Raw genomic sequence first — 26,265 nt, 5'->3', positions numbered from 1 at the left:
CTCTGGGGCCATTCCCCTCAATAATAAGTTTTCCACTTTGGGCACTATTGAAGGAGACAACCTAGCAGGAGGTAGTCGCAGTGACCGGCTCTCTGGCACAGACCATAAAACAAAGAAGCAGAATTAGGCCATTCAGCCCATCAAGTCTGCTCCACCATTCCATCATGGTTGATCCCGGATCCCACTCAACCCCATACCCCTGCCTACTCGCCATAACCTTCGATGCCCTGACCAATCAGGAAACTATCAATTTTCTGTCAAATACCATGGTCTTGGTCTCCACAACAATCTGTGGCAGAGCCATTCCACAGATTAACTACACTCTGGCTAAAAAAATTCCTCCTTACTTCTATCCTAAAAGGGTCGCACTTCAACTTTAGCCCTGTCACTTGAGAACAACTTCTTCTGTGGAACACATCTATCCTACATCTTGTGGACTATTCCCAGAAACTACAGCCACCTCTGCTCTGCCATCATCCCCGCCAGTATCCTTCTCCAATCTACTTGGGCAAGCTCATCTCTCATGCCTCTGTAATTCCCTTTATTCCATTGCGATAATGATACATATGAATTATTCTTCTCCCTCTCAAATTGTGGTATGAATTCAATCATATATCGATCACTGCCTCCCAATCAGCTTTCTGGATTTGGTGCTGTGCAATGAATCAGAATTGATTAGAGAGCTTATGGTAAAGGAACCCTTCGGGACCAGTGATCATAATATGATAGAATTCACCCAGCAATTTGAGAAGAAGCTCAGATGTACAATACCTGTGAAAAATACTCCCCACCTCCCCCCCTGGAACTTTTCATGTTTTATTGTTTTACAAAATTCCAAATATGTAACACTCTGGTTAAGATTTTACTGCTAATGTTGTAGGGTACTTCATTTAATGGCTTTCTGTAGAAGCAATGTATTCTGCTGGTACTGATTTGGCTACTGTTAAAGATAAGGGGTTGTGATGTTCATGCTTAGGAATGTTGTGTCATCCAATCAGGATGATGGAATTGGGACAAGGTTCTAGAAAGCACTGGGCGGAAAGGTTTTGTAATGGACATTGAGGTGGCCCGAGGTCTTTTTGGTGGGAGATGGACAGAAAAGAAGCTTGAGAGAACTGGCCATAGCATTCAATCCGACTGCAATGTGTGATTCGATGGAGTCCAAGAAGAAGAATCCTACCAATGATCAGTGAATAGGAGTTGTTGCCGTGAGTACATCGGGAACATCAGCTTTTGGAAGATTTGATCTCCAACCTGTGCACATTTGACTGTTATGATGGGCCCTTTTGTTTTTCTTTTTCTTCTTCTTTAATAATGGTTTGATTAAGTTAACATCCATAAATATACTTTCTTTATAACTGTATGCCATGTATAGTCTGTTATTTCATGCCAACAGGCGATTGCATGGGGGCAGTAATAACACAGTATTCAGACAGATCAGGGTTCAGGTGAACAAGACATCCCAACCTCCTGGGTTTGGTAGGACCCAAGTCATATCAATCCTAGACGTATGGAGTTTGAGAAAGGCGGTTTTCTCACATTTGAGACGGCTGGCTGTTAGTGAGAGGCTAACGATCCGCATCTCCAGAGACACCCAGTAAAAAGGGGTTTCAAATATAAAACACAAAATAATTGATTACATAAGTATTTATCCCCTTTAATATGACACACCAAATTACAGACTCATTGAATATCCCTTGGAGTACAGTTAAGTCAATCATCAAGAAATGGGAAGAATGTGGCACAACTGTAAAAATGCCTAGAGCAGGCCGCCCTCAAAAGCCGTGCAAGAAGGGGACGTGTGAGGGAGGACACCAAGAGACTTATGACAACTCTGGAGGAGTTACAAGCTTCAGTAGCTGAGATGGAAGAGACTGCACATACAACAACTGTTGCCCGGGTGCTTCACCAGTTGCAGCTTTATGGGAGAGTGGAAAAGAGAAAGCCACTGTTGAAAAAAACTCACAGGAAATCTCGGCTAAAGTTTGCCAGAAGGCACGTGGGAGATTCTGAAGTAAGCTGGAATAAAGTTCTATGGTCTAATGAAACCAAAGTTGAGGCTTTTGACCATCAGACTAAATGCTATGTTTGGCAAAACCAAATACCGGACATCATACTATGAAGCATGGTGGTGGGTGCATCATGCTGTGGGAATGCTTCACTGCACTGGAAGGCTTGTGAAGGTCAAGGGTAAAATGAATGCAGCAGAATACAGGGAAATTATGAAGGAAAACCTGGTGCAGACTTCCAGAGAACTGTGACTTGGGAGAAGATTTGTTTTTCAGCAAGACAATGACCTCAAGCATAAAGCCAAAGCTACACAGGAATGGCTTAAAATCAACAAAATTTATGTGGTGGAGTGACCAAGTCAGTATCCAAATCCCAATCCAATTGAGAATTTGTGGCTGGACTTGAAAAGGGCTGTTCACTTACTATCCCCATGCAATCTGACAGAGCTTGAGCAGCTTTGTAAAATAAAAATTGCAGTCTCCAGATGTGCAAAACTGATAGAGACCTATCCGTACAAGGCTGTAATTGCTGCCAAAGGTGCATCGATTAAATACGGACTTGAAGGGAGTGAGTAATTATGCAATCAATTATTTTGTGTTTTATGTTTGTAATTAATTCAGATCACTTTGTAGAGATCTGTTTTCACTTTGACACGAAAGAGTCTTTTTCTGTTGATTAGAGTCAAAAAAGCCAAAGTAAATCCACTATGATTTAATGTTGTAAAACAATAAAACATGAAAACTTACAAGTGGGTGAATACTTTTTATAGGCACTGTATCAGTTTTACAGTGGAGTAAGAGGAATGAGAGAGGAGCTGGCCAAAATTCATTGCAAAAGAACACTGGCAAGGATGATGACAGAACAATTCTGGAAGCAATTCAGAAGGCACATGACATATACATCCCAAAGAGGAAGAAGTATTCTAAAGGCAGGATGGCACAACTGTGGCTGACAAGAGAAGTCAAAGCCAACATAAAAACCAAAGCGAGGACATATAATAGAGCAAAAATTAGTGGGTAATTGGAAGCTTAAAACCAACAGGAGGCAACTATAAAAATCATAAAGAAGGAAAAGATGGAATACAAAGGCAATAATATTAGAGAGTATACCAGAAGTTTCTTCGGATATATAAAGTGTAAACCAGAGGTGAGAATGGATATTGGACTACTGGCAAAACAGTAATTGGGGACAAGGAAATAACAGACAAACTGAATAAGCATCTTACACCATTCTACACTGTGGGCGACACTAGCAGAATGCCCAAAGTTCAAAAGTGTCGGGGCAGAAGTGTGTGAAGTTGCCATTACTATGGAGAAGGTTCTTGGGAAACTAAAAGGTCTGAAGGTAGATAAATCGCATGGACCGAATCACATACACCCCAGAGTTCTGAAGATGTGGCTGAAGAAACTGTGGAGGCGTTAGTAATGATCTTTCAAGAATCAGTTGATTCTGGCATTGTTTTGGGGAACTGGAAAATTGCAAATGTCACTCCACTCTTCAAGAAGGGAGAGAGGCAGAAGAAAGGAAATCATAGGTCAGTTAGTCTTACCTCAGAGTGGGGGAAATTGTTGGGAGTCGATTATTAGGAATGTGGTTTCAGGATACTTGGAGGCACATGATAAAATAGGCCAAAGTCAGCATAGTTTCCTTTAAGGAAAAATCTTGCCCGACAGATCTGTTGAAATTCTCTGAAGAAATAACAAGCAGGATAGACAAAGAAGAATCGGTTGATATTGTATAATTGGATTTTCAGAAGGCCCTTGGCAAGGTGCCACACATGAGGCTGCTTAACAAGTTAAGCGTCCATGTTATTACAGGAAACATACTAGCATAGATAAAGCATTGGTTGATTGGCAGGAGACAAAGAGTAGGAATAAAGGGAGCCTTTTCTGGTTGGCTGCCAGTGACTAGTAATGTTCCACAGGGTTCTGTGTTCGGACCACTTCTTTTTACATGATATGTCAGAATTGATGGCTTTGGAGCCAAGTTTGCAGACAATATGAAGATAGGTGGAGGAGCAGGTAGTTTTGAAGAAGTAGTGAGGCTACAGAAGGACTTAGGCAAATACAGTGTTTGGAAGTATATGGTCATGCACTTTGGTAGAAGAAATAAAAGCAGAGACAATTTTCTAAATCAAGATAAAATTCAAAACCCTGAAGTGCAAAGGGACTTGGGAGTCCTCGTCACAAGGTTGCAGTTGTCAACAAACTATATTCAATTTCTGAAATGTCTTGGCCCTTGAAGAGTGAATTGCCTAGATTGTGTAACAAGTACATTTCTCTCAGAGGTCATGCAGGGCATGAGAAACACATTGAACAAGACTGGAGCAATTTGACTAATGGGAAGTATAAAATGATAAGAGGCACAGATAAAGTAGGTATTAAAGTCTTTCTCCCAGGGTGAGGAAGTTAAATACTCGAGGGTATGGGTTATTGGTAAGAGGGAAAAAGCTTAAAGATGAATGGAGCAAGTTTTTCTTTTACATAGAGAGTAGTAGGTGTCAGGAACTGTCTGCCAGGGGAGATGGTAGAAGATGATACAACAGCAAAATTGAAGAGATGTTCAGAGATGCACATGAACAGGCAGGGAATTTAATGGAAGGAGGCTGATGGGTTTAGTTTAATTTGGCAGGATGGTCAACACAGACATTGTTGGCTGCAGGGCCTTCTTCCATGCTGTAATTTGTTTTCTGTGTTAAATTAATACCGTCTGCTCTTCATTTTCTGTCATGCAGACAAGATTTTTGATTTCTACCTAACAATGCCTCCTAAAACTTTGTAATCCTCCCTCAGATCCCTCCCAACCACCAGTTCTTCGCAAACCTTTCCACTCACTCCTCATAACTAAAATACACCATCCTGGCAGATCTTCTCACTCTCTCCAGTACAATCATATCCTTACTGGTGCAGTGATAATAATAAGAAATAATATTCCAGTTGTGAGTGAATAGTTTATAAAGTTGCACTGAGAGCTTGCACTCATGCTCTATGCCCCAGCTAATGAAGACAAGCACCCCTAAGCCTTCTTCAGCACTCTATCAATCTGTGCTGCCACCTTCAGGGATCTTTAAACTTACACATCAACATCCTTCAGTGTTTGGGACAGCCTGCACACCTCATCACAAAAACAGCACTGTAAGAAATTAACTGACAACTAAGCAAAGCTGGTAGTAAAGAATGCAATGATTGCAAATGACTTTAACCTTCATGAAGACTGGCAAATGAAATACCCTGGCAGATTAATTACCAAGCTTGACTACCACGTAGTCCCACTTCTGTTGTAGCTAATTTATTAATTTCAAACTGTGGCATTGTTTTCCTGTTTCATTATGAATGCTTTATAACTTTGTTCTCTAAAATTCACTATTGCTATTAAACACTCTGTTCAAAAATGGAATTCTGTTGCACAATTGTGTAGACAATCTGTCACACAATGCTCTCTCTGATCACTGTTTCCTGTCCATTCTCCACACTAGCTGGTCTCTGACAGAACTGTGATTACTGTTTCTTGCAGACACTGTTTTTTACTTGCCAGTAAGTCACTGACCTAACTGCTATTTTTGCACCTCCCTAACCGCTCTTGAATCGGGCGACAATTAACAGTCAACTGATCCAGGGAACTGAAACTAAATGTGGACCAGGTCGGGCTGGGTCGAGAGACATAAGATTTTCTTCCATGAAGTATGCTGCCACGGCAGCGTAGGGGTTACCATGATGCTTCTGCAGCTCAAGTCGCCAGAGTTCAGATTTCAATCCCATCATTCTCTGTAAGGAGTTTGGACATCCACCCTGTGGAGTGCATGGTTTTTCCTGGGTGTTCCAGTTTCCTCCCACAGTGCAAAGACATACCCGTTTGTACGTTAATTGGTCATTGTAAATTGTCCCATCAGTAGGCTAGCGTTAGAGGTTGCTGGACGGCGCAGCTCAAAGGGCTGAAAGGGCCCATTCTGTACTGTATCTCAATAAGTAAATATATTTATGAAGTAGACTGCTGTTACAATAATCTTACAGCTGTACAGTACTCTGACTGGATTGTCCTTTTACTCCCAGATCTACCTTCTCACAGATGAGGATGGTAAGTCTCTGGAATTCTCTCCTCCTGGAGAATTCTGGAGAGTAAAATATGCTAGAGAATTTTGTGTAAAATTAGAGAATTAAGGGCACAAGAGATGAACCCTACATCAAAATACAAGGGGAAGAATACTCTAATCCTGCTCCTGTTTCCGAAGGTATATAATTACTTAAATTGAAGTTTTCCAATCACCAGAATAGAACTTGAACTCACTAACCTGCCCTCTTTCTTAAGACTCACAGCCCTAACCTCTGGTCCAAATATTCCAGTTCCCCAGGACACCAGATGTGCCCAGGTGCCATGGAGAAATGGCACCCCATCACAGCACTGCTGGCAATATCCCACAAAACCTTCTTTCCTTCTCCAATCATTTGCCACAAGTTTGCAAGGCGTGGTACAGCCCTAAAGTTGGGGTTCTGATATTAATTCCAATCCCAATTCTCTCAGTAGATGGCTCTACTCATGGAGACACAAGAGATGGTACATGCTGAAATCTGGAGTAATACAAAGAACATTGGAGGAACTCAGTACATCAGGGAGTCTCTATGAAAGGAAACTGGCAGTCAACATTTCATTTTGAGATGATAAAACAATCCATGTGAAAGGTCTTGGCCCAAAGCCCTCCAAAGATGTTTCCTGATCAGATGAGTTCCTCCAGCGTTTTGTGTACGGCTGTACCTATGTGCAAGTGAGCAACTAGACCATTCAGCATCCATTCCAAATTTCAGCCCAGACACGAGGGAACCTGGGCAGCGGGCAGAAAACAGTGCCTTCAGGGCACAGAGTTGGAGCAGTGCCATTAACAGCAGAGTTCTTCAGTCACTAGAGACGGAAGTAGCGTAGTAAATGGAAAACCTCAGAAAATGACAAAACACTCCACAGACCTCCACCTCATTTCACCCCCTGCAGATGCTGCTTGACCTGTATGAGTACTTACGTTGAATGTAATATCACTGTAGATGCTGCACATACAAATTTAAATCAGGAAACTATCAGCAGGTCAGGCAACATCTGCAGAGAGAGAGAGAGAAAGAGAGAGAGAGAGAGAGAGAGAGAGTGTAATACCTAATGTTTTGGATTGACAGGATTTTAAATTATGATTGGGCTGAACCTTACACTTTGCCTCTATCTACAGACCACCTGTATTATTTTTGGTGCAGATACGGAAATATCTGCCAGACAACATTCTCTCTGACACTGTGCTGTTTTCTTTCACTCTCCACAATGACCAGCCTCCCAGAATCTGTTTGATCTCATGCATCCTACAAGCATGCAATATCTGCTGCACAACGGTAAAGGCAGCTACAACAAGCATGCAGTGTCCCCATTCGCAGCCTGACTTCCTCCCACCCCTGTCCACCGACCAAATCCAAATGTCATCATCCCTTTTCGTCAGAACAATATCCGGCACAGCATTCTCCACAGGACGGCACAGTGGTGCAGGAGGTACTGCCTCACAACTCCAGTGGCATGGGCAAGCCAGACTTCCTTTAAGGTGTCCCTTAAGAAATATATTTAGCCAGAGGGTGGTGAATCTGTGGAATTCATTGCCACAGACAGCTGCGGAGGCTACTGGTTTGGGAATATTTAAGGCACAGACTGATGTTCCTGATGTAAATGGGTGAATGAATGGTTGATGGTCAGCACCAATTATTCTACGGGCCCAAGGGCTTGTTTCCGTGCTCTTTATTTCTGCAATCACTCAGGAGTATGACCCGACACTCACATTCCCCAGAGGCGGGCCAGCAGGGATTCTATCCCGTCCTCTCCCTCCACCCGAGGCTGAGCACTCACCTCTGGAATTCTTGAAGACTCATTCCAGCCTCTTCACACCCCATGCTGGACTGTCTGTTTCCCCACAGCTTCAAATCCTGCCCCAAAGGCACTTGTTCAGTCTCACTTCCCCCTGTCCTTTCCGTCAGCCTCACTCCCCGGCCCAGGGACACTCCCCTCAGCCTCACTCCCCGGCCTAGGGACTCCCCTTGGCCTCACTCCCCGGTCCAGGGACTCTCCCACCACCCTCACTCCCCGGCCCAGGGACACTCCTCAGCCTCACTCCCTGGCCCAGGGACACTCCCACCAGCCTCACTCCCTGGCCCAGGGACACTCCCACCACCCTCACTCCCCGGCCCAGGGACCCTCCCACCACCCTCACTCCCCGGCCCAGGGACACCCCCCTCAGCCTCACTCCCCGGCCCAGGTACTCTCCCCTCAGCCTCACTCTCCGGCCCAGGGACACTCTCCTCAGTCTCACTCCCCGGCCCAGGGACACTCCTCAGCCTCACTCCCCGGCCCAGGGACTCTCCCACCACTCTCACTCCCCGGCCCAGGGACACTCCCACCACCCTCACTCCCCGGCCCAGGGACACTCCTCTCAGCCTCACTCCCCGGCCCAGGAACTCTCCCCTCAGTCTCACTCCCCGGCCCAGGGACTCTCCCCTCAGTTTCACTCCCCGGCCCAGGGACAGTCGCACCACCTTCACTCCCTGGCCCAGGGACTCTCCCCGCAGTCTCACTCCCCGACCCAGGGACACTCCCCTCAGACTCACTCCCCGGCCCAGGGACACTCCCACCACCTTCACTACCCGGCCCAGGGACTCCGCTTGGCCTCACTCCCCGGCCCAGGGACCCTCCCACCACCCTCACTCCCTGGCCCAGGTACCCTCCCACCACCCTCACTCCCTGGCCCAGGGACTCCCCTCAGCCTCACTCCCCGGCCCAGGGACTCCCTTCGGCCTCACTCCCCGGCCCAGGGACTCCCTTCGGCCTCACTCCCCGGCCCAGGGACTCCCCTCAGCCTCACTACCCGGCCCAGGGACACTCCCCTCAGCCTCACTCTCCGGCCCAGGGACACTCCCATCACCCTCACTCCCCAGCCCAGGGACTCTCCCCTCAGTCTCACTCCCCGGCCCAGGGACACTCCCACCACCCTGACTCCCCAGCCCAGGGACTCTCCCCTCAGCCTCACTCCCCAGCCCAGGGACCACTCCTCAGCCTCATTCCCCAGCCCAGGGACACTCCCCTCAGTCTCAATCCCCGGCCCAGGGACTCTCCCCTCAGTCTCACTCCCCGGCCCAGGGACACTCCCACCACCCTCACTCCCCAGCCCACGGACTCTCCCCTCAGACTCACTCTCCGGCCCAGGGACACTCTCCTCAGTCTCACTCCCCAGCCCAGGGACTTTCCCACCACCCTCACTCCCCAGCCCAGGGACACTCCCCTCTGCCTCACTCCCCGGCCCAGAGACTCCCCTCAGTCTCACTCCCTGGCCCAGGGACACTCCTCAAACTCACTCTTCGGCCCAGGGACACTCTCCTCAGTCTCACTCCCCAGCCCAGGGACTTTCCCACCACCCTCAATCCCCAGCCCAGGGACACTCCCCTCCGCCTCACTCCCCGGCCCAGGGACACTCCCCTCGGTCTCACTCCCTGGCCGAGGGACACTCCTCAGCCTCACTCCCCAGCCCAGGGACACTCCCCTCCGTCTCACTCCCTGGCCGAGGGACACTCCTCAGCCTCACTCCCTGGCCCAGGGACTCTCCCCTCAGCCTCACTGCCCGGCCCAAGGACACTCCCCACAGCCTCACTCCCCGGCCCAGGGACACTCCCCTCAGCCTCACTCCCCGGCCCAGGGACACGCCTCACTGCTTCACATCCTTCCCCAGTGACACTCCCCACTGCCTCACTTTTTGTCCTGGGAATTCTTGGCATGTCCCAAGCTCAGCCTCTCTCCCACTGCCCTCCCCCCCACCCCCAACTCAACACACTGTGTCTGGTTTGGAGCCCTCACCTGCAGTGGGGCCCGCAGCTGCTGCTGCCTGCGCCTCTGTTCCTGCAGCTGCTGGCTGTAGACCTTCTGGATGGCGCTGCGAGTCGACCTCTCCTTCAGTCTCTCCACGTAGGCAGCAACCTGCAGGGTGCAGGAGCAGTGAGAGATGGCTGGCACCATCAGGGGCCGTGCACGGGTGGGAAAGTGATGCAAGGCGAGGGGCTCACAGCAGGAAGGCGGAGAGTGGTGGGGTGCACAACAGGCAGAGGGAAGCAGATGGGGAAGGGGTACAAGGTGGGGAATGCTGGAAGCGATACATGTAGGGGGAAGGGGATCTGGAGGGGGTGGAGTGACACCGTGGGGTCGAGTGTGTGTAGGGGGATTGAGACGATGGGGTATTGCTGTGGGGAGAGAGTGGAGGTGAGGATAGGAAGCGGACAGAATGCCCACTGGGTACCCACCTCCTGTGAACTGCGGCTGGGCATGGCCAGTTCAATGGGCAGCAGATCAATCTCCCGGGCCACGCTCTGCTTGCGCAGCAGCCGCAGTAGCAGCCGCCGCTCCTTCTCGCTCCATTCGCCACACTCAGTCTCACAGTCCAGGGCCGCCTCCCCCCTTTCCACACCGTAACGGCGGGGGACGGCACGGACTCTCGCTGGCGGCTTCATCACCACACAGGTAATCTGCAAACAAACAGTGGTGGGTTAGGTCACCACAGCAAGATGGAAATGGGGGTCAATGGCACCAGGGAGGAGCAGTGGGCTAGACATGCATCCTTGAGGTGCGTGTGTTGTTTATCAGTGAGATGGAGATGTTACTTCCGCTCTGCATAGACCGTGGTCTCCTTGTGAGAAAGTCAAGCAGCCAGTTGCAGAGGAAGGTACAGAGGCCCAGCTATTGGAGCTTGATGATTGGAACTGAGGGTACGTATGTGTTGAAAGCTGAGCTGTAATCAATAACAGCAGCTTGACGTAATTGCTACTATTGTCCAAAGCCGAGTGGAGAGCCAGTGAAATTGCATCCACCATAGGCCCATTGCAGCAATAGGCAAATTGCAGAGAGTACATGTCCTTGCTGAGGCAGTAGCTGCACTTCTTAAAGCACCTCTTCACAGTAGATGTGAGCGCCACTGGGCAATAGACAACTCGCCCGGTTCCCTTTTCAAGCAGGTGGGAACCTCCGACTGCAGCAGTGAGATGGAAAATGTCCTTGAACACTCCTGCTAGTTGGTTGGCACAGGTTTTTAGAGTCCAACCAGGTACAGCACCAGGGCCTGACGCATTGTGAGGGTTCAACCTTTTTAAAAACGTTCTGATGTCAGCTTCTAAAACAGAGATCACGGGGTCGCTGGATGCTGCAGTGATTTGCACAGATGTAGTTTTATTCTCCCTTTTAAAGTGTGCATAAAAGGCGTTGAGCTCATCTCAGAGTTAGGTTCCACTTTGTAGGAAGTGATAACTACAATCTGTCAGAGCTGACGTGCATCTGATTCTGTCTCTCACCTCAGTTGGAATTGATTTATATTTTTGCTTTTAAGAAAGCCTTCTGTATGTTGTACCTGAACTTCTTGTATAGTTTTGGATGACTGGTCTTGAATACCACAGATCTAGCGCTCAGATTATGAATCCTGTGGTTCATCCATGGCTTTTGATTTGGGTATGTCGGCTATGTTCTTGAAGGCATGCACACATTCACACAGACAGTGGTGAAGTCGATGACAACTGTGGCGTATTCTTTAACATTTGATGATGAATCCTGAATATTGTCCAGTCCACTGAATCAAAGCAGTCCTGTAAGTGCTCCTCTGCCTCCCTTGCCCATACTTGCTTTAGTCTTTGATTGGACTTTCCAAATTGTGGGCATGGGATGGCACAAAGATAGCAGTAAAACAGTGGTCTAGTGTGTGAGGTACTCTGGTTCCACAGGGGATATGTTGGTGTAGTTGTTCAGAGACTTCTTTAAGCTGGTCTGGTTGAAATCCCCCATAACTATAGTGAGTGTGCCATTTTGTGCCTGCTGATTACATTGCTCAGTTCTTCCAGAGCCAGCCTGACGTTGGCCTGAGGTACACCGCCACCAGGATGACGGTGGAAAAGTCCCTAAACAATTAAATTGGATGACCTTGACCACTAGATGACCTGGGACAGGTGAGCAGGACAGACAAACTGCCATGTCTGTGCATCACGATAAGTTAATCGACCACCTCTGACTTTAAAAGACAGTGCAGACCTGTGTTTGGGGAGAATGGTGAAGCCATCGGGCTGCGACACCGTGTCTGAAGTTGCAGTTGTGAGTCATGTTTCCATAAAGCAGAGTACACTGTAGTCCCTGACATTAACCTAGTACTGCAATCATGCTCTGAGACATGCAATTTTATTTTCCTGCGACTGTACATTTGCCAGAATAGTTGGTGGTGGAATTTTATTTTCCCGAGACTGTACATTCATCAGGATAGATGGGGGTGGAATGTTATCTTCCCCAAACTGTACATTCACCAGGATCCTCTGGGGGTGGAATTTTATTTTCCCGAGACTGTACATTCACCAGGATAGTTGGAGTGGAATTTTATGTTCCCGAGACCGTACATTCATCAGGATACTCGGTAGTGGAAATCTGAAGCCTCTATATTTCAGTGAGAGTTCTAGACCGGTAAGACATTCCCTGCTTTCACTTTTTTAAGGGGAGAACTGAACTGAAAGCCAAATCTGCAGCCTTCATCGATTTTGGGTTGGGGGAGAAGGTGATCAAGGGGTTGGGGGAGTGGGAGAGGGTGGGAGGAGCCATAGGGGGGAGAGGAGACAGTGTGGACAGAATGGATTGTTGATGAGAGCCCATTGCCAGGATGAGGAGATTGAGGGGAAGGGGGAAGGGGGGAAGGGGCAGTTTGTTGAGGTGAGCCCACGGCCTGGGGATGGAGGGTGCGGGGAAGGGGGAAGAGGTGGACAGAGGGGTTGTTAAGCACAGCCCGCATGAGGAGGAGAAGGGTGAGGGGAAGGGGGAGGGGGAGGTAGACAGGAGGAAAGGGGGGAGAGGAAGTTGAAAGGGGATTGCCAAGGTTGGATGGGTTAATGGAGTGTAAAGGGTGTGACGGGTTCTGCGTCAGGATTTGAAGGGGTAACGGAGGAGAGCCCATGGCTGAGGGGCGGATGAATTCAAAGTTCAAAGTAAAATGTATTATCAGAGTACATACAACCCTGAGATTTTTCTGGGGGCACACTTAGCAAATCTTTTAACAGTAACTGTAAATATGATCTGCAAACTATAAACAAACTGTGCAAATCTAGATAACAAATAAATAGCTTTAAATAATGCTCATGGAATAACAACATAAGAGAGTCCTTAAATGAGTGTAGTTATCCCCTTTTGTTCATGTGCCTGATGGTTGAGGGATAACTGTTCTTGAACTTGGTGGTGGTGGTGTGTCCTGACAAGGAAGACTGGAATGCTGGCTGCCTGCCTTTTTATCACTGGCGAGATCACTCTGGAGAAGGGAAACTGCCTTTTATCATGTGTGAGATCGCTCTGCTACAGAGAGGGCAAATGCTGCCTAGGTTTTCTGTGTTTTGGGTGTGGATATGAACTGCGCACCTTTTTTTAGTTTTACTGTTTTTTTGTTTTCTGTATCTTGCCCAATCTCTCTCATTTTTTTATGTGCATGGTAGGGGGATTTTGGAGGCCAATGTACCTGTTCCATTTTTGTTTGTTTTTTTTGTGGGGTGGAGTGATTTGGGGATTGATGATCGTACTGCTTTTCTTCTCTTTCATGGTTTCATGACTACCTGGAGAAGGATTTCAGAGTTGTATACTTCGATAATAAATGAATCTTTGAACATGTACCTTCTACCTGATTGCAGCAACAAGAAAAGGGCATGACCTGGGTGGTGAGGATCTTTGATGATGGACGCTGCTTTCCTATGGCAATGTTTCATGTGGCTGTGCCAACAGTTGGGAAAGTTTTACCCATGATGTACTGGGCCAAATCCACTACCTTTTGTAGGATTTTCCGCTCAAAGGCATTCCTGTACCAGGTGTTCCCATACTAGGCCGTAATGTAGCTGGTCAGCAAACTTTCTACCACACATCTATAATAGTTTGCCAAAGGTTTGAATGACATACTGAATCTCTGCAGGCTCCCAAGGAAGTAGAGGCACTGCAGTTCTTTCCTCACAATGATATTTAAATGACAGGTCCCCTGAGATAGTGATACCCAGGAATTTAAAATTACCGACCCTCTCCAATTCAGCTCCTCCAATGGTTACTGGCTCATGGACCTCTGGTTTCCCTCTCCTGAAATCTACCAGTTCCCCAGTCTTATTGACATTGAGTGAGAGATTGCTGTTATGACAGCACTCAGCCAAATTTTCAATCTCCCTCCTGTATGCTGATTCACCACTACCTTTGATACGGCCCACAATAGTGTTGCAGCTGTACTTAGCCACACCGTCATAGGTGGAAAGCAAGTACAACAGGGTCTACGTACACAACACTGCGGTGCTCCTGTGCTGATGGAGATTGTGGAGGAGATGTTTTTGCCAATGCGAGTGAGTGTAACGGGGAGAGGTGGAGGGGAGGGGTAGTGGAATGGGCATTGCCAGGATTTGAAGTCGTAATGGAGGAGTTGTTGAGGGGAGCCCGAGGCCAGGGGGAGGAGGGGGAGGGGGAGGGGAAGGGGAAGTGCGAGGGAGGAAGGTGGAAGGATTAATGGAAAGTGTAGGGGAGGGGTAGTTGAAAGGGGAATTGCTGGGTTTGAAGTGGTGACAGAGGATACTGAGATGAGCCCGCAGCCAGGAAGGGTGGGGAGTGGTTGAGTAGAAGGGGGAGAGGGTGGAGGGGAGGAATACCATTACTAGGGAGAAGGTTCTTGGGAAACTGAAAAATCGGACCATCAGGCCATACTCCTCCTCCTGGCTTACAAACAGAAATTGTAGCCGGAGGTCACGGTGTCAAAAGTAGTGTTGCGTTGGACAGAGGAAACTGATGAGGTCCTCAGTGACTGCTTTGAATTGGTGGACTGGTTAGTATTCAAGGACTTGGCAGCTAACCTCGATGAGTGTGCCTCAGCTGTCACGGACTTTATTTGGAAACGTACGGAGGACTGTGTGTCTCGCAAGATGATCCGGGTATTCCCTAACCGGAAACCTTGGATGAATTATGAGGTCAAGTCCCTTTTGAAGGCTAGAGCTGTGGCTTTTAGGTCCGGGGATACCAGTCACTACACGGAATCCAGGCGTGAACTCCGCAAAGCCATTAAGGGCGACAAGAGGCAATATTGAGACAAGTTGGAAGCCCAGGCTAACCAAAGGGATGCCAGTAGACTATGGCAGGGTCAAAATGAGATCAATGGGCGCAAAGAAAAGGCTGGGAATATCAATAACTGTGGCGCTTCTCTTCCTGACGAACCAAACGTATTCTATGCAAGATTCGAACAGAAGAAGAGCGTCCCACTCCCTCTGGATGAACCGGACCTGGTGGCATCGAGATACATCGTCACCGAGGAGGACGTTAGAAGGGCCTTCCTGAAGATAAATCCAAGGAAGGCGACGGACCCAGATGGCGTCCCAGGATGGGTTCTCCGGGCCTGTGCAAGCGAGCTAGCTGGAGTGTTTGCTGACATCTTCGATTGCTCCTTGCTTCAGTGTAAGATCCCCTCATGTTTTAAGAAGGCAACGATACTCCCAGTGCCGAAGAAGAGCAAGGTGGCATGCCTGAATGACTATCAACCTGTGGCTCTGACATCAATTGCTATTAAGTGCTTCGAGAGATTGGTTATGGCACACATCAACCACAGCCTACCGGTCAACCTCGACGTTTTGCAATTTGCCTAACGGAGCAACAGGTCAACGGCAGATGCCATCTCTCTGGCCCTACATTCCTCCTTAGAACACCTGGCGAATAAAGACGCATATGTAAGGCTCCTTTTCATTTACTACAGCTCTGCCTTTAATATCATCATTCCAAATAAACTGATGTCTAAGCTCCAGAACCTGGGCCTTAGCACTCAGATCTGCAGCTGGATCTTCAACTTCCTCACAGACAGGACCCAGGCTGTAAAAACAGGGGACAAGCTCTCCGCTACAATCACTCTGAGCACTGGTGCCCCACAAGGCTGTGTACTCAGCCCCCTGCTGTACTCACTGTACACCCATGATTGTGTAGCCAAGTTTCCATCAAACTCAATATATAAGTTTGCTGATGACACAACAATCGTAGGCCGTATCTCGGGCAATGATGAGTTTGAGTACAGAGAGGAAATTAAGAACCTGCTGGCATAGTGCGAAGACAATAACCTATCCCTCAACGTCAGCAAGACGAAGGAATTGGTTGTTGACTTCAGAAGGAGTAGCGGACCGCACGACCCAATTTACATCAGTGGTGCGCAAGTGGAACAGGTCAAAAGCTTTAAGTTCCTCGGGGTCAATATCACAAATGACCTGACTTGGTCCAACCAAGCAGAGTACACTACCAAGAAGGCCCACCAGCGCCTTTACTTCCTGAGAAAACTAAAGAAATTTGGCCTGTCCCCTAAAACCCTCACTAATTTTTATAGATGCATCGTAGAAAGCATTCTTCTAGGATGCATCACAACCTGGTATGGAAGTTGTCCTGTCCAAGACGAGAGAAGCTGCAGAAGATCGTGAACACGGTGCAGCACATCACACAAACCAATCTTCCGTCCGTGGACTCACTTTACACCGCATGCTGTCGGAGCAGTGCTGCCAGGATAATCAAGGACACGACCAATGCAGCCAACACACTTTTTGTCCCTCTTCCTTCCGGGAGAAGGCTCTGGAGTTTGAAGACTCGTATGGCCAGATTTGGGAACAGCTTCTTTCCAACTGTGATAAGACTGCTGAACGGATCCTGACCAGGATGTGGGCCGTACCCTCCAAATATCCGGACCTGCCTCTCGGTTTTTTTGCACTACCTTACTTTCCAGTTTTCTATTTTCTATTTATGATTTATAATTTAAATTTTTAATATTTACTAGTTTTTACTATTTTTAATATTTAATATTTGTAATCCAGGAAGTGGTATGAGCAGAATCAAATATCGCTGTGATGATTGTACGTTCTAGTACCAATTGTTTGGCGACAATAAAGTATAAAGTATCTGAAGGTAGATAAGTCACCTGGACCAGGTGGTGTACACCGCAGGGTTCTTAAAGAGGTGACTGAAGAGACTGTGGAATCATCAGTAATGATCTTTCAAGAATCACTAGAGTCTATATTGGTTCCAGAAGACTGGAAAATTACAAATGTCACTCTACTCTTTAAGAAGGGAGCGAGGCAGAAGGAAGGAAACTATAGGCCAGCTAGTCTGACCTCAGTGCTTGGGAAGATGTTGGAGTCGATTATTAAGGATGAGGTCACAGGCTACTGGAGGCACATGATAAAATAGACCATAGTCAGCATGGTTTCCTCAAGGGAAAATCCTGCCTGACAAATCTGCCATCAGGTTGGAGGGTAGCCTCCAACCTGATGGCATGAACATTGACTTCTCTAACTTCCGATAATGCCCCACCTCCCCCTCTTACCCCATCCATTATTTATTTTTATACACACATTCTTTCTCTCACTCTCCTTTTTCTCCCTCTGTCCCTCTGACTATACCCCTTGCCCATCCTCTGGGTTCCCCCCCCCCCGCCTGGTCTTTCTCCCCGGGCCTCCTGTCCCACGATCCTCTCATATTCCCTTTGCCAATCACCTGTCCAGCTCTTGGCTCCATCCCTCCCCCTCCTGTCTTCTCCTATCATTTTGGATCTCCCCCGCCCCCCCAAAATCTCTTACTAACTCTTCCTTCAGTTAGTCCTGACGAAGGGTCTCGGCCTGAAACGTCGACTGTACCGCTTCCTAGAGATGCTGCCTGGCCTGCTGCGTTCACCAGCAAATTTGATGTGTGTTGCTTGAATTTCCAGCATCTGCAGAATTCCTGTTGTTTGACAAATCTGTCGTATTTCTTTGAAGAAATAACAAGCAGGATAGACAAAGAAGAATTGGTTGAAGTTGTGTACTTGGATTTTCAGAAGGCCTTTGACAAGCTGCCACACATGAGGCTGCTTAACAAGTTACGAGCTCATGTTATTACAGGAAAGATTTTAACATGATTCATACAAAGCGAAACCCAATAGTATGAATGGCAGTGATGCTTCACTACCAGATGAACTCAACGCCTTGTATGCACGCTTTGAAAGGGAGAACCCATCTACAGCTGTGAAGATCCTTGCTGCACCTGATGACCCTGTGATCTCTGTCTCAGAGGCCGATTTTAGTCTGTCTTTAAATAGAATGAACCCTCGCAAGGCAGAAGGTCCCAATGGAGTACCTGGTAAGACTCTGAAAACCTGTGCCAACCAACTAACGGGAGTATTCAAGGACATTTTCAGCCTCTCATTGCTACAGGCAGAAGTTCCCACTTGCTTCAAAAGGGCAACAGTTATACCAATGCCAAAGAAGAATATTGTGAGCTGCCATAATGACTATCGCCTGGTAGCACTGACATTGACAGTGATGAAATGCTTTGAGAGGTTGGTTATGACTAGACTGAACTCCTGCATCAGCAAGGACCTGGACCCACTGCAATTTGCCCATCGTCACAATAGGTCAACAGCAGACACAATCTCCATGGCTCTTCACACGGCTTTAGACCACCCAAACAACACAAACACCTACATCAGGATGCTGTTCATCGACTATAGCTCAGCATTTAATACCATCAATCTCACAATCCTGATTGAGAAGTTGCAGGACCTGGGCCTCTGTATCTCCCTCTGCAACTGGATCCTCGACTACCTAACAGGAAGACCACAATCTGTGCGGATTGGTGATAACATATCCTCTTTGCTGACTATCAATACTGGCACACCTCTGGGGTGTGTGCTTAGCCCACTGCTCTACTCTCTGTATACACATGACTGTGTGGCTAGGCATAGCTCAAATACCATCTAAAAATTTGCTGATGATACAACCATTGTTGGTAGAATCTCAGGCGGTGATGAAAGGGCGTACAGGAGTGAGATATGCCAACTAGTGGAATGGTGCTGCAGCAACAACGTGGCACTCAACATCAGTAAGACGAAAGAGTTGATTTTGAACTTCAGGAAGGGTAAGACGAAGGAACGCACACCAACCCTCATAGAGGGATCAGAAGTGGAGAGAGTGAGCAGTTTCAAGTTCCTGGGTGTCAACATTTCCGAGGATCTAACCTGGTCCCAACACATTGATGTAGTCATAAAGAAGGCAAGACAGCAGCTATACTTTATTAGGAGTTTGAAGCGATTTGGCATGTCAACAAATGCACTCAAAAACTTCTATAGTTTTCCCGTGGAGAGCATTCTGACAGGCTGCATCACTGTCTGGTATGGAGGGGCTACTGCACAGAACCGAAAGCAGCTGCAGAAGGTTGTAAATCTAGTCAGCTCCATCTTGGGCACCAGCCTACAAAGTACCCAGGACATCTTCAGGGAGCGGTGTCTCAGAAAGGCAGCGTCCATTACTAAAGACCTCCAGCACCCAGGGCATGCCCTTTTCTCACTGTTACCATCAGGTAGGAGATACAGAAGCCTGAAGGCACACACTCAGAGATTCAAGAACAACCTCTTTCCCTCTGCCATCTGATTCCTGAATTGGCTTTGAAGCTTTGGACACGACCTCACTTTTTTGTATTTCTGTTTTCGCACATTTTTTTAATAATCTATTCAATATATGTCATTGATTTACTTGTTTATTTATTATTATGTTTAATTTAATTTATTTTTTTCTCTCTCTCTGCTAGATTATGTATTGCATTGAACTGCTGCTGCTAAGTTAACAAATTTCACATCACATGCCGTTGATAATAAACCTGATTCTGATTCTGAAAACAGTGGCTGATTGGCCGGAGGCAAAGCAAGGGAATAAAGGGAGCCTTTTCTGGTTGGCTGCCGGTGACTGGTGGTGTTCCACAGATGTCTGTGTTGGGACTTATTTTTTTTTACAATACATGTTAATGATTTGGATGATGGAATTGATGGTTTTGTGGCAAATTTTACAGACGATATGAAGATAGGTGGAGGACAGGTAGTTTTGAGGAAATAGAGGCTACATAAGGACTTAAGATAGAAGGAGAATGGACAATGAAGTGGTAGAAGGAATAGTGTCTGGAAATGTATGGTCATGCATTATGGTAACAGAAATGAAAGGGTTAACTATATTCTAAACGGAGAAAATACAAAATACAGAGGCACAAAATGGACTTGGGAGTCCCTGTATAGAACTCCCTGAAGGTTAATTTGCAGGTTGAGTCTGTGCCGAGGAAGGCGAATGCAATGTTAGCATTCATTTCAAGAGGACTATAATACAAAAGCAAGGATGTAACATTGAGACTTTATAAAGCACTGGTGAGGCCTCACCAGTTTTGGGCCCCTTATCTGAGAAAGGCTGTGCTGAAACTGGAGAGGGTTCAAAGGTGGTTCACAAAAATGATTCCAGGATTAAACGGCGTATCAAAGACCATTTAATGGCTCTGAGCCTGTACTCGCTGGAGTTCAGATGAATGAGGGGTGACCTATTTGAAACTTATCGAATGGTGAAAGGCCTTGATAAAGTGGATGTGGAGAAAATGTTTCCCACCGTGGGAGAGTGTAAGACCAGCCTCAGAATAAAGGGGTGTCCTTTTAGAACAGAAATGAGGAGGAATTTATTCAGCCAGAGTAGTGAGGCTGTGGATTCCTTTGCCCACAGGCAGATGTGGAGGCCAAGTCTTCACGTGTATTTAAGGCAGAGGTTGATAGACTCTTGATTAGTCAGGGCATGAAGGAATACGGGGAGATTACAGGAGATTGGGGCTGAAAGGCAAATTGGATCAGCCATGATGAAATGGCAGAGCATACGCAATGGGCCAAATAGCCTAATTCTGCTCCTATATATTACGCATTGGTAATCATTTTCCAGCGTTCTTTCGATTCAGGATCAGTTCCTGCGGATGGAGGGTAGCTAATGTTATCCCACTGTTTAAGAAAGGAGGGAGAGAGAAAACAGGCAATTATAGACCACAAACATGAGGAAATCTGCAGATGCTGGAATTTCAAGCAACACACATAAAAGTTGCTGGTGAACGCAGCAGGCCAGGCAGCATCTCTAAGAAGAGGTACAGTCGACGCTTCAGGCCGAGACCCTTCATCAGGACTAGTTCTGACGAAGGGTCTCGGCCCGAAGCGTTGACTGTACCTCTTCCGAATTATAGACCAGTTAGTCTGACATTATTGGTGGGGAAGATGATGGAGTCAATTATAAAAGATGAAATAGCAGCATATTTGGATAGCAGTAGCAGGATAGGTCCGAGTCAGCATGGATTTACGAAGGGGAAATCATGATTGGCTAATCTTCTGGAAGTTCTTGAGGATGTAACTGAAAATGGACATGGGAAAGCCAGTGGATGTAGTGCACCTGGACTTTCAGAAAGCCTTTGATAAGGTCCCACATAGGAGGTTAGTGTGCAAAATTAGAGCAAATGGTATTGGGGGTAGGGTACTGACATAGACAAAAAAATCGGTTGGCAGACAGGAAACAAAGAGTAGGGATTAACGGGTCTTTTTCAGAATGGCAGGCAGTGACTAGTGGGGTACTGCAAGGCTCGGTGCTGGGGCCGCAGCTATTTACAATATACATTAATGATTTAGATAAAGGGATTAAAAGTAACATTAGCAAATTTGCAGATGACACAAAGCTGGGTGACAGTGTGAAATGTGAGGAGGATGTTATGAGAATGCAGGGTGACTTGGACAGGTTGGATGAGTGGGCAGATGCAGTTTAATGTGAGGTTATCCACTTTGGTGGCAAGAACAGGAAGGCAGATTACTATCTGAATGGCGTCAAGTTAGGAAAAGGGGAAGTACAATGAGATCTGGGTGTCCTTGTTCATCAGTCACTGAAAGTAAGCATGCAGGTACAGCAGGCAGTGAAGAAAGCTAATGGCATGTTAGCCTTCATAACAAGGGAAATTGAGTATAGGAGCAAAGAGGTCCTTCTGCAGTTGTACAAGGCACTGGTGAGACCCCACCTGGAGTGTTGTGTGCAGTTTTGGTCTCCAAATTTGAGGAAGGATATTCTTGCTATGGAGAGAGTGCACCATAGGTTCACGAGGTTAATTCCAGGGATGGCGGGAATGTCATATGTTGAAAGACTGGAGTAACTGGGGTTGTATACTCTGGAATTTAGAAGGATGAGAGGGGATCTGATTGAAACATGTAAGATTATTAAGGGATTGGACACACTAGAGCCGGGAAACATGTTCCCGATGTTGGGGGAGTCCAGAACCAGTTTAAGAATATGAGGTAGACCATCTAGAACGGAGTTAAGGAAAAACTTTTTCACACAGAGGGTTGTGGATATGTGGAATGCTCTGCCTCAGAAAGCAGTGGAGGCCAATTCTCTGGATTCTTTCACGAAAGAGTTAGATAGAGGTCTTAAAGATAGCAGAGTCAGGAGAAGGATGACCAGCCATGATCACAGTGAATGGCGGTGCTGGCTCGAAGGGCCGAAGGGCCTACTCCTGCTCCTATTGTCTATATCTTAATGGTTTTATGGTAGATGAAGTGAGATTGGCGGGGTTTGAAGGAGTAAAGAGAGAAGCAGTTTTTGAGGGAAGCTCGCGGCCGGGGGAAAGGGGGCAGTTGAAGGACAATCGTCGGGGTCTGAAGGAGCGGGATGATGAGGGAAGCCCGCGGCGAGGGGAAGGGGGCAGTTGAAGGACAATTGCCGGGGTTTGAAGGAGGAGGATGCTGAGGGAAGCCCGCGGCCGAGAAGGAGGAGGGTGATGAAATCCCGCGCCGGAGGAGGGTCGTTAACGAGAGAACCACTTACCTTGCTTTCCGCCACGAGCAGCTGAAACGGAAATGGCACCGGAAGTACACTGCGGCGCCAAGAGAAAAGATGGCGGATCCTGGCAATATCTGCGTGCTGGCTCCGTCTCCTTCCCAGGTTATTGGGTAGAGGGTCGGAAGTATCTGCTTTATTGGGCGAGCCAGACAGAAGTAGGCAGTCCGCAGAGGCCTTAGACAGATTCGGAGAACGGGCAATGAAATGACAGACGGAATATGATGTCGGGAAGTGTTTGGTCATGCACCTTGGTAGAAGAAATAAAAGGGTAGACTATTTTCTAATTGGAGAGAAAATTCAAAAATTCACATCACTTTGTCTGCCTGTGTCTCCACTTTCAGGGAACAATGTACCTGTACCCCAAGGTCTCACTGTTCTTCGACTGACTATGTAAGACTTGCCCTGTTTTAAGTTCCCGAAATGCAACTTGTTCAAGTTAAATTTCTTCTGCCTCTCCTTGCCCCAGGTTCCCCTATTCACGTAGATCCTTTTGTAGTCTTAGACGGAAGTATTTCACTGTCCACTTCACCACTATTTTTGGTGTCGTCTGAAAAATGTTGGATTAGAGTGTGGAATTATTATTTTTCTTGTAGTTTAGTTTTCCCATGCTTGCTTATAATTTTGTAGAATTACATGTAGTATTTTCTAGAAGTTTCTCAGTTGTTCTGCAGCAGGTGTCACACCATTTGAAACTGGCTGTTTTATTGGTTAAATATTATTGCTGGGATTTTGGTATCTGTAGTCAGTATGAGATGACCACTGTTGTTTTTTCCTTGGTCTTTTGTTTGTTCTTTATTCTTGTAACACTGAACGAACCAGTAACAATCAACAAGTCTTCTTGATTTGCCTCTTCTTGTCTTGCAAAGAACCTGTAGACTAGTGTAAGCAGATCCAATTAAACCTGCTAACCATGTTACATTGTCATCCACTACATTCAGATAGTTGAGAAACAGCACTGTCGGTCACCACTTTGCCCCATCTCCTCCTCACTCACCACCATTCAAAGATCGAAACAGTCCTTTCAGCCGAGAAAAAAAAACTTTGCATGGATCTGCCTCAAACAGGCGTATTAGTATTGAGTGCTCCTGACACGGCCTGCCTTGTATCAGCAAGATCATTCATATTCAGTCCATTATGGCCACCTTGCACTTCTGGTTACAGTACATTTCACCTCTCCTTCCCATTCCTGCACCAACCTGTCTGCTTGTGAATCTTCACCACTGCCAGGTTGAGGTCAAATGTAATTGAAGAACAGCACTCCATTTGGCAGCTACAACCTGATGCTGTGGACACTAAACTCTCCAATTTTAGATACGGTAACTCCCACTTCCCTCTTTTAAATTTTGTATAGTTACATGTAATTATGCAATAAATCTTCGAGTAAATATGTTATTGCTGTAGTGTGTGGTGTAGTTGCTTTAGTAAATGTAGTACTTTCTAGAAGCTTCTCAGTTTTTCTGCAGCTGGTGTCACACCACCTGCAACCCCCAGCTGGTTCCACTGCCTGTCAGCCCCACAGCTATCTGAGTGGCTTTCTTCTCCCTTGCTTCACCTTTCCTATCCCCTCGCCCACTATTATTCCCACACCTCACCTGGCTCCATTCATCATCTTCCAGACCGTGTCTCAACCTTCTCTCTCATGTATGTGGTCTGCTGCAGGGTCCAGCTGAGTTCCCCCAGCAGTTTGTTCTGCAGTCTCTTTGGGCTGAAGAGAGCCAGGGGCACGGGCTTGGAGGGAGCCAAGCATGCTGGTTTGTTGGGAGTACGCACAGCGAGAGCCCAGGAACCTGTGTGTTGGGAGATTCCCTCCCCTCTCGGTATGGGACTGAGCATGGACTGGGTGAGAGTGCAGGTTGGGATTGACTGGATGGGGCTTCAGGTGGGCTGGCCTGGAAGAGTCCAGCCTGGATGAGAGGTGGGGTTGGGTATGGATCAAGGCTGGGTTGTGGGCTGACTGGGAGAAATTCTGGATGGTGAAGGTGACTGAAAGGGGGCTCTTTTATTACAACACATGTTTCTGAATGCTCCTCAGTTCTCAGCTACTTCAGTAGGTGCCCAACACCTCAGAGTGAGCAGCCAAGATATTGATGGGAGAGAGGTGGGGAGGCCATCCAGAGCTTTGGCCCTGAGGAGGGCTCTGTGTGAGGGAGTGCTCATTGTTGGGGTGAGGTGAGATTAGAGGGACTGGGCTGGTAGAAGCTCTTCCTGGTGCCCTCAACTAGAGAGTAAGGCCATCTGTGCTGATTCAGTGGGAACTGGCAGACATGGTAACCAATAAAATTATGAAAGACATGGCAGATCAGACAGCTGGTACCTTCACCCCAGGGACGAAATGTCTGTTAGTAGTGGGCATACACTTACGGTGGGCGGTGCGGGGTAAAGGTGAAAGATGTGTGGGGAAGATTTTTATACCGAGTGGTGAGTGCCTGTAACTTGCAGCTTGGGTGGTGGTGGAGGCAGATACTTGGAGGGACTTGGATATGAAGACTTCCAGACCCTGTGCAGGCAGAGGTAGTAAGTATTGTTAACTTGCTTAGACTGGAACAAAATCATGTCGTGTTCTGTGTTCCCACCAGCCGAGTTTCAGGATCTACAGCGGGACCTTGGCACCAAAGGTCAATGCGTCTCGTGTTGTGCCCAGTGCTGAGGAGCTGCTTCATAACGGCAACCCTTTCCTTTCCCCAGGTGACTGTGTGGAGAGATTTGTGAGTGCAGTGGGTTAGAGTGAATTTTTTTGGGTAGATGGTTTGTTTACACTTAAATGACTTTGGCCACCAGACTTCTATTTGACAAAGTACGGTGGATTGAGTCCACAACAATGCGCTTCCTAAAAAGGTGTGAATACCAGATGCTTCTGGCACTGTAGTTTGACCTGATGCTGTAGTTTTGAAGACAGTATTATTTATACATTATAAATATTAATTGTCTTCTATGTTAGCATGTGAAATGCCAAATAAATGTATCGTGGACTTAACTTGCAGTCCTAAAGGCTGTGGATACCAACCCAGACATGTTGGCGTCGGAAGGAAAGGATGGTGTGAGATTTTGTATGTAGCTTCAATAGGAAACATTGTCTATGCATTGTCTATAACTTTTTAAGTAGCGATTGCCTTTGTGTTTAGCATATAAATATCGAGCCCACATTGGGCTAGCAGACCTTACTACCGAAAGCGTCTCCATCCATATGATGCCTGCTGTACAGTACCTTGTTGTGTGGAATAAAGAAGCTGCTTTGTATCTACCAGTGACTCTGTCTTGCCGGTGATTTCATCCACCCTACAACACAGTGGGTAAGGAGAAGAGAAGAGCACACCACCAAAGTTGAGAGAAGTGTAGGTGAGATACTTTAATTGACGTGAACTCACAGGATGCTACACAACGGGGGGAGCAGTGCAGACTGCAGGCCCTTACTGGGTCCTGGTTGATAACCTGGTCATGACCTTGCCCTTGGTTTCTATTCCAGCATTCAGCCAACTAATGACGTTACCCTGGGTGGAGAAGTCATCCATGGAGAGGTTCCCGATGTCTATGGGAGATAACACTCAGTCCCACAAGTTGGCGT

General features: G+C 47.2%; 1 protein-coding gene across 1 annotated transcript in view; it reads right to left on the bottom strand.

Annotated features, from left to right (window-relative positions):
- Positions 1-22,961, bottom strand: part of snapc2 (small nuclear RNA activating complex, polypeptide 2) — a 51,175-nt gene extending 28,214 nt beyond the window's left edge. The window contains exons 1-3 of the mRNA XM_072258234.1: positions 22,689-22,961; positions 10,311-10,532; positions 9,871-9,990 (exon numbers count right to left, since the gene is read on the bottom strand). Coding sequence (XP_072114335.1) covers positions 9,871-9,990; positions 10,311-10,532; positions 22,689-22,946 — 600 coding nt within the window. The 5' untranslated portion in view covers positions 22,947-22,961. The remainder of the gene's footprint in view (positions 1-9,870; positions 9,991-10,310; positions 10,533-22,688) is intronic.
- Positions 22,962-26,265: the final 3,304 nt, after the last annotated feature.

The sequence above is a fragment of the Mobula birostris genome, chromosome 5 (assembly GCF_030028105.1).
Source record: "Mobula birostris isolate sMobBir1 chromosome 5, sMobBir1.hap1, whole genome shotgun sequence".
NCBI lineage: Eukaryota > Metazoa > Chordata > Chondrichthyes > Myliobatiformes > Myliobatidae > Mobula > Mobula birostris.
This window is presented reverse-complemented; position numbering and strand designations above follow the sequence as displayed.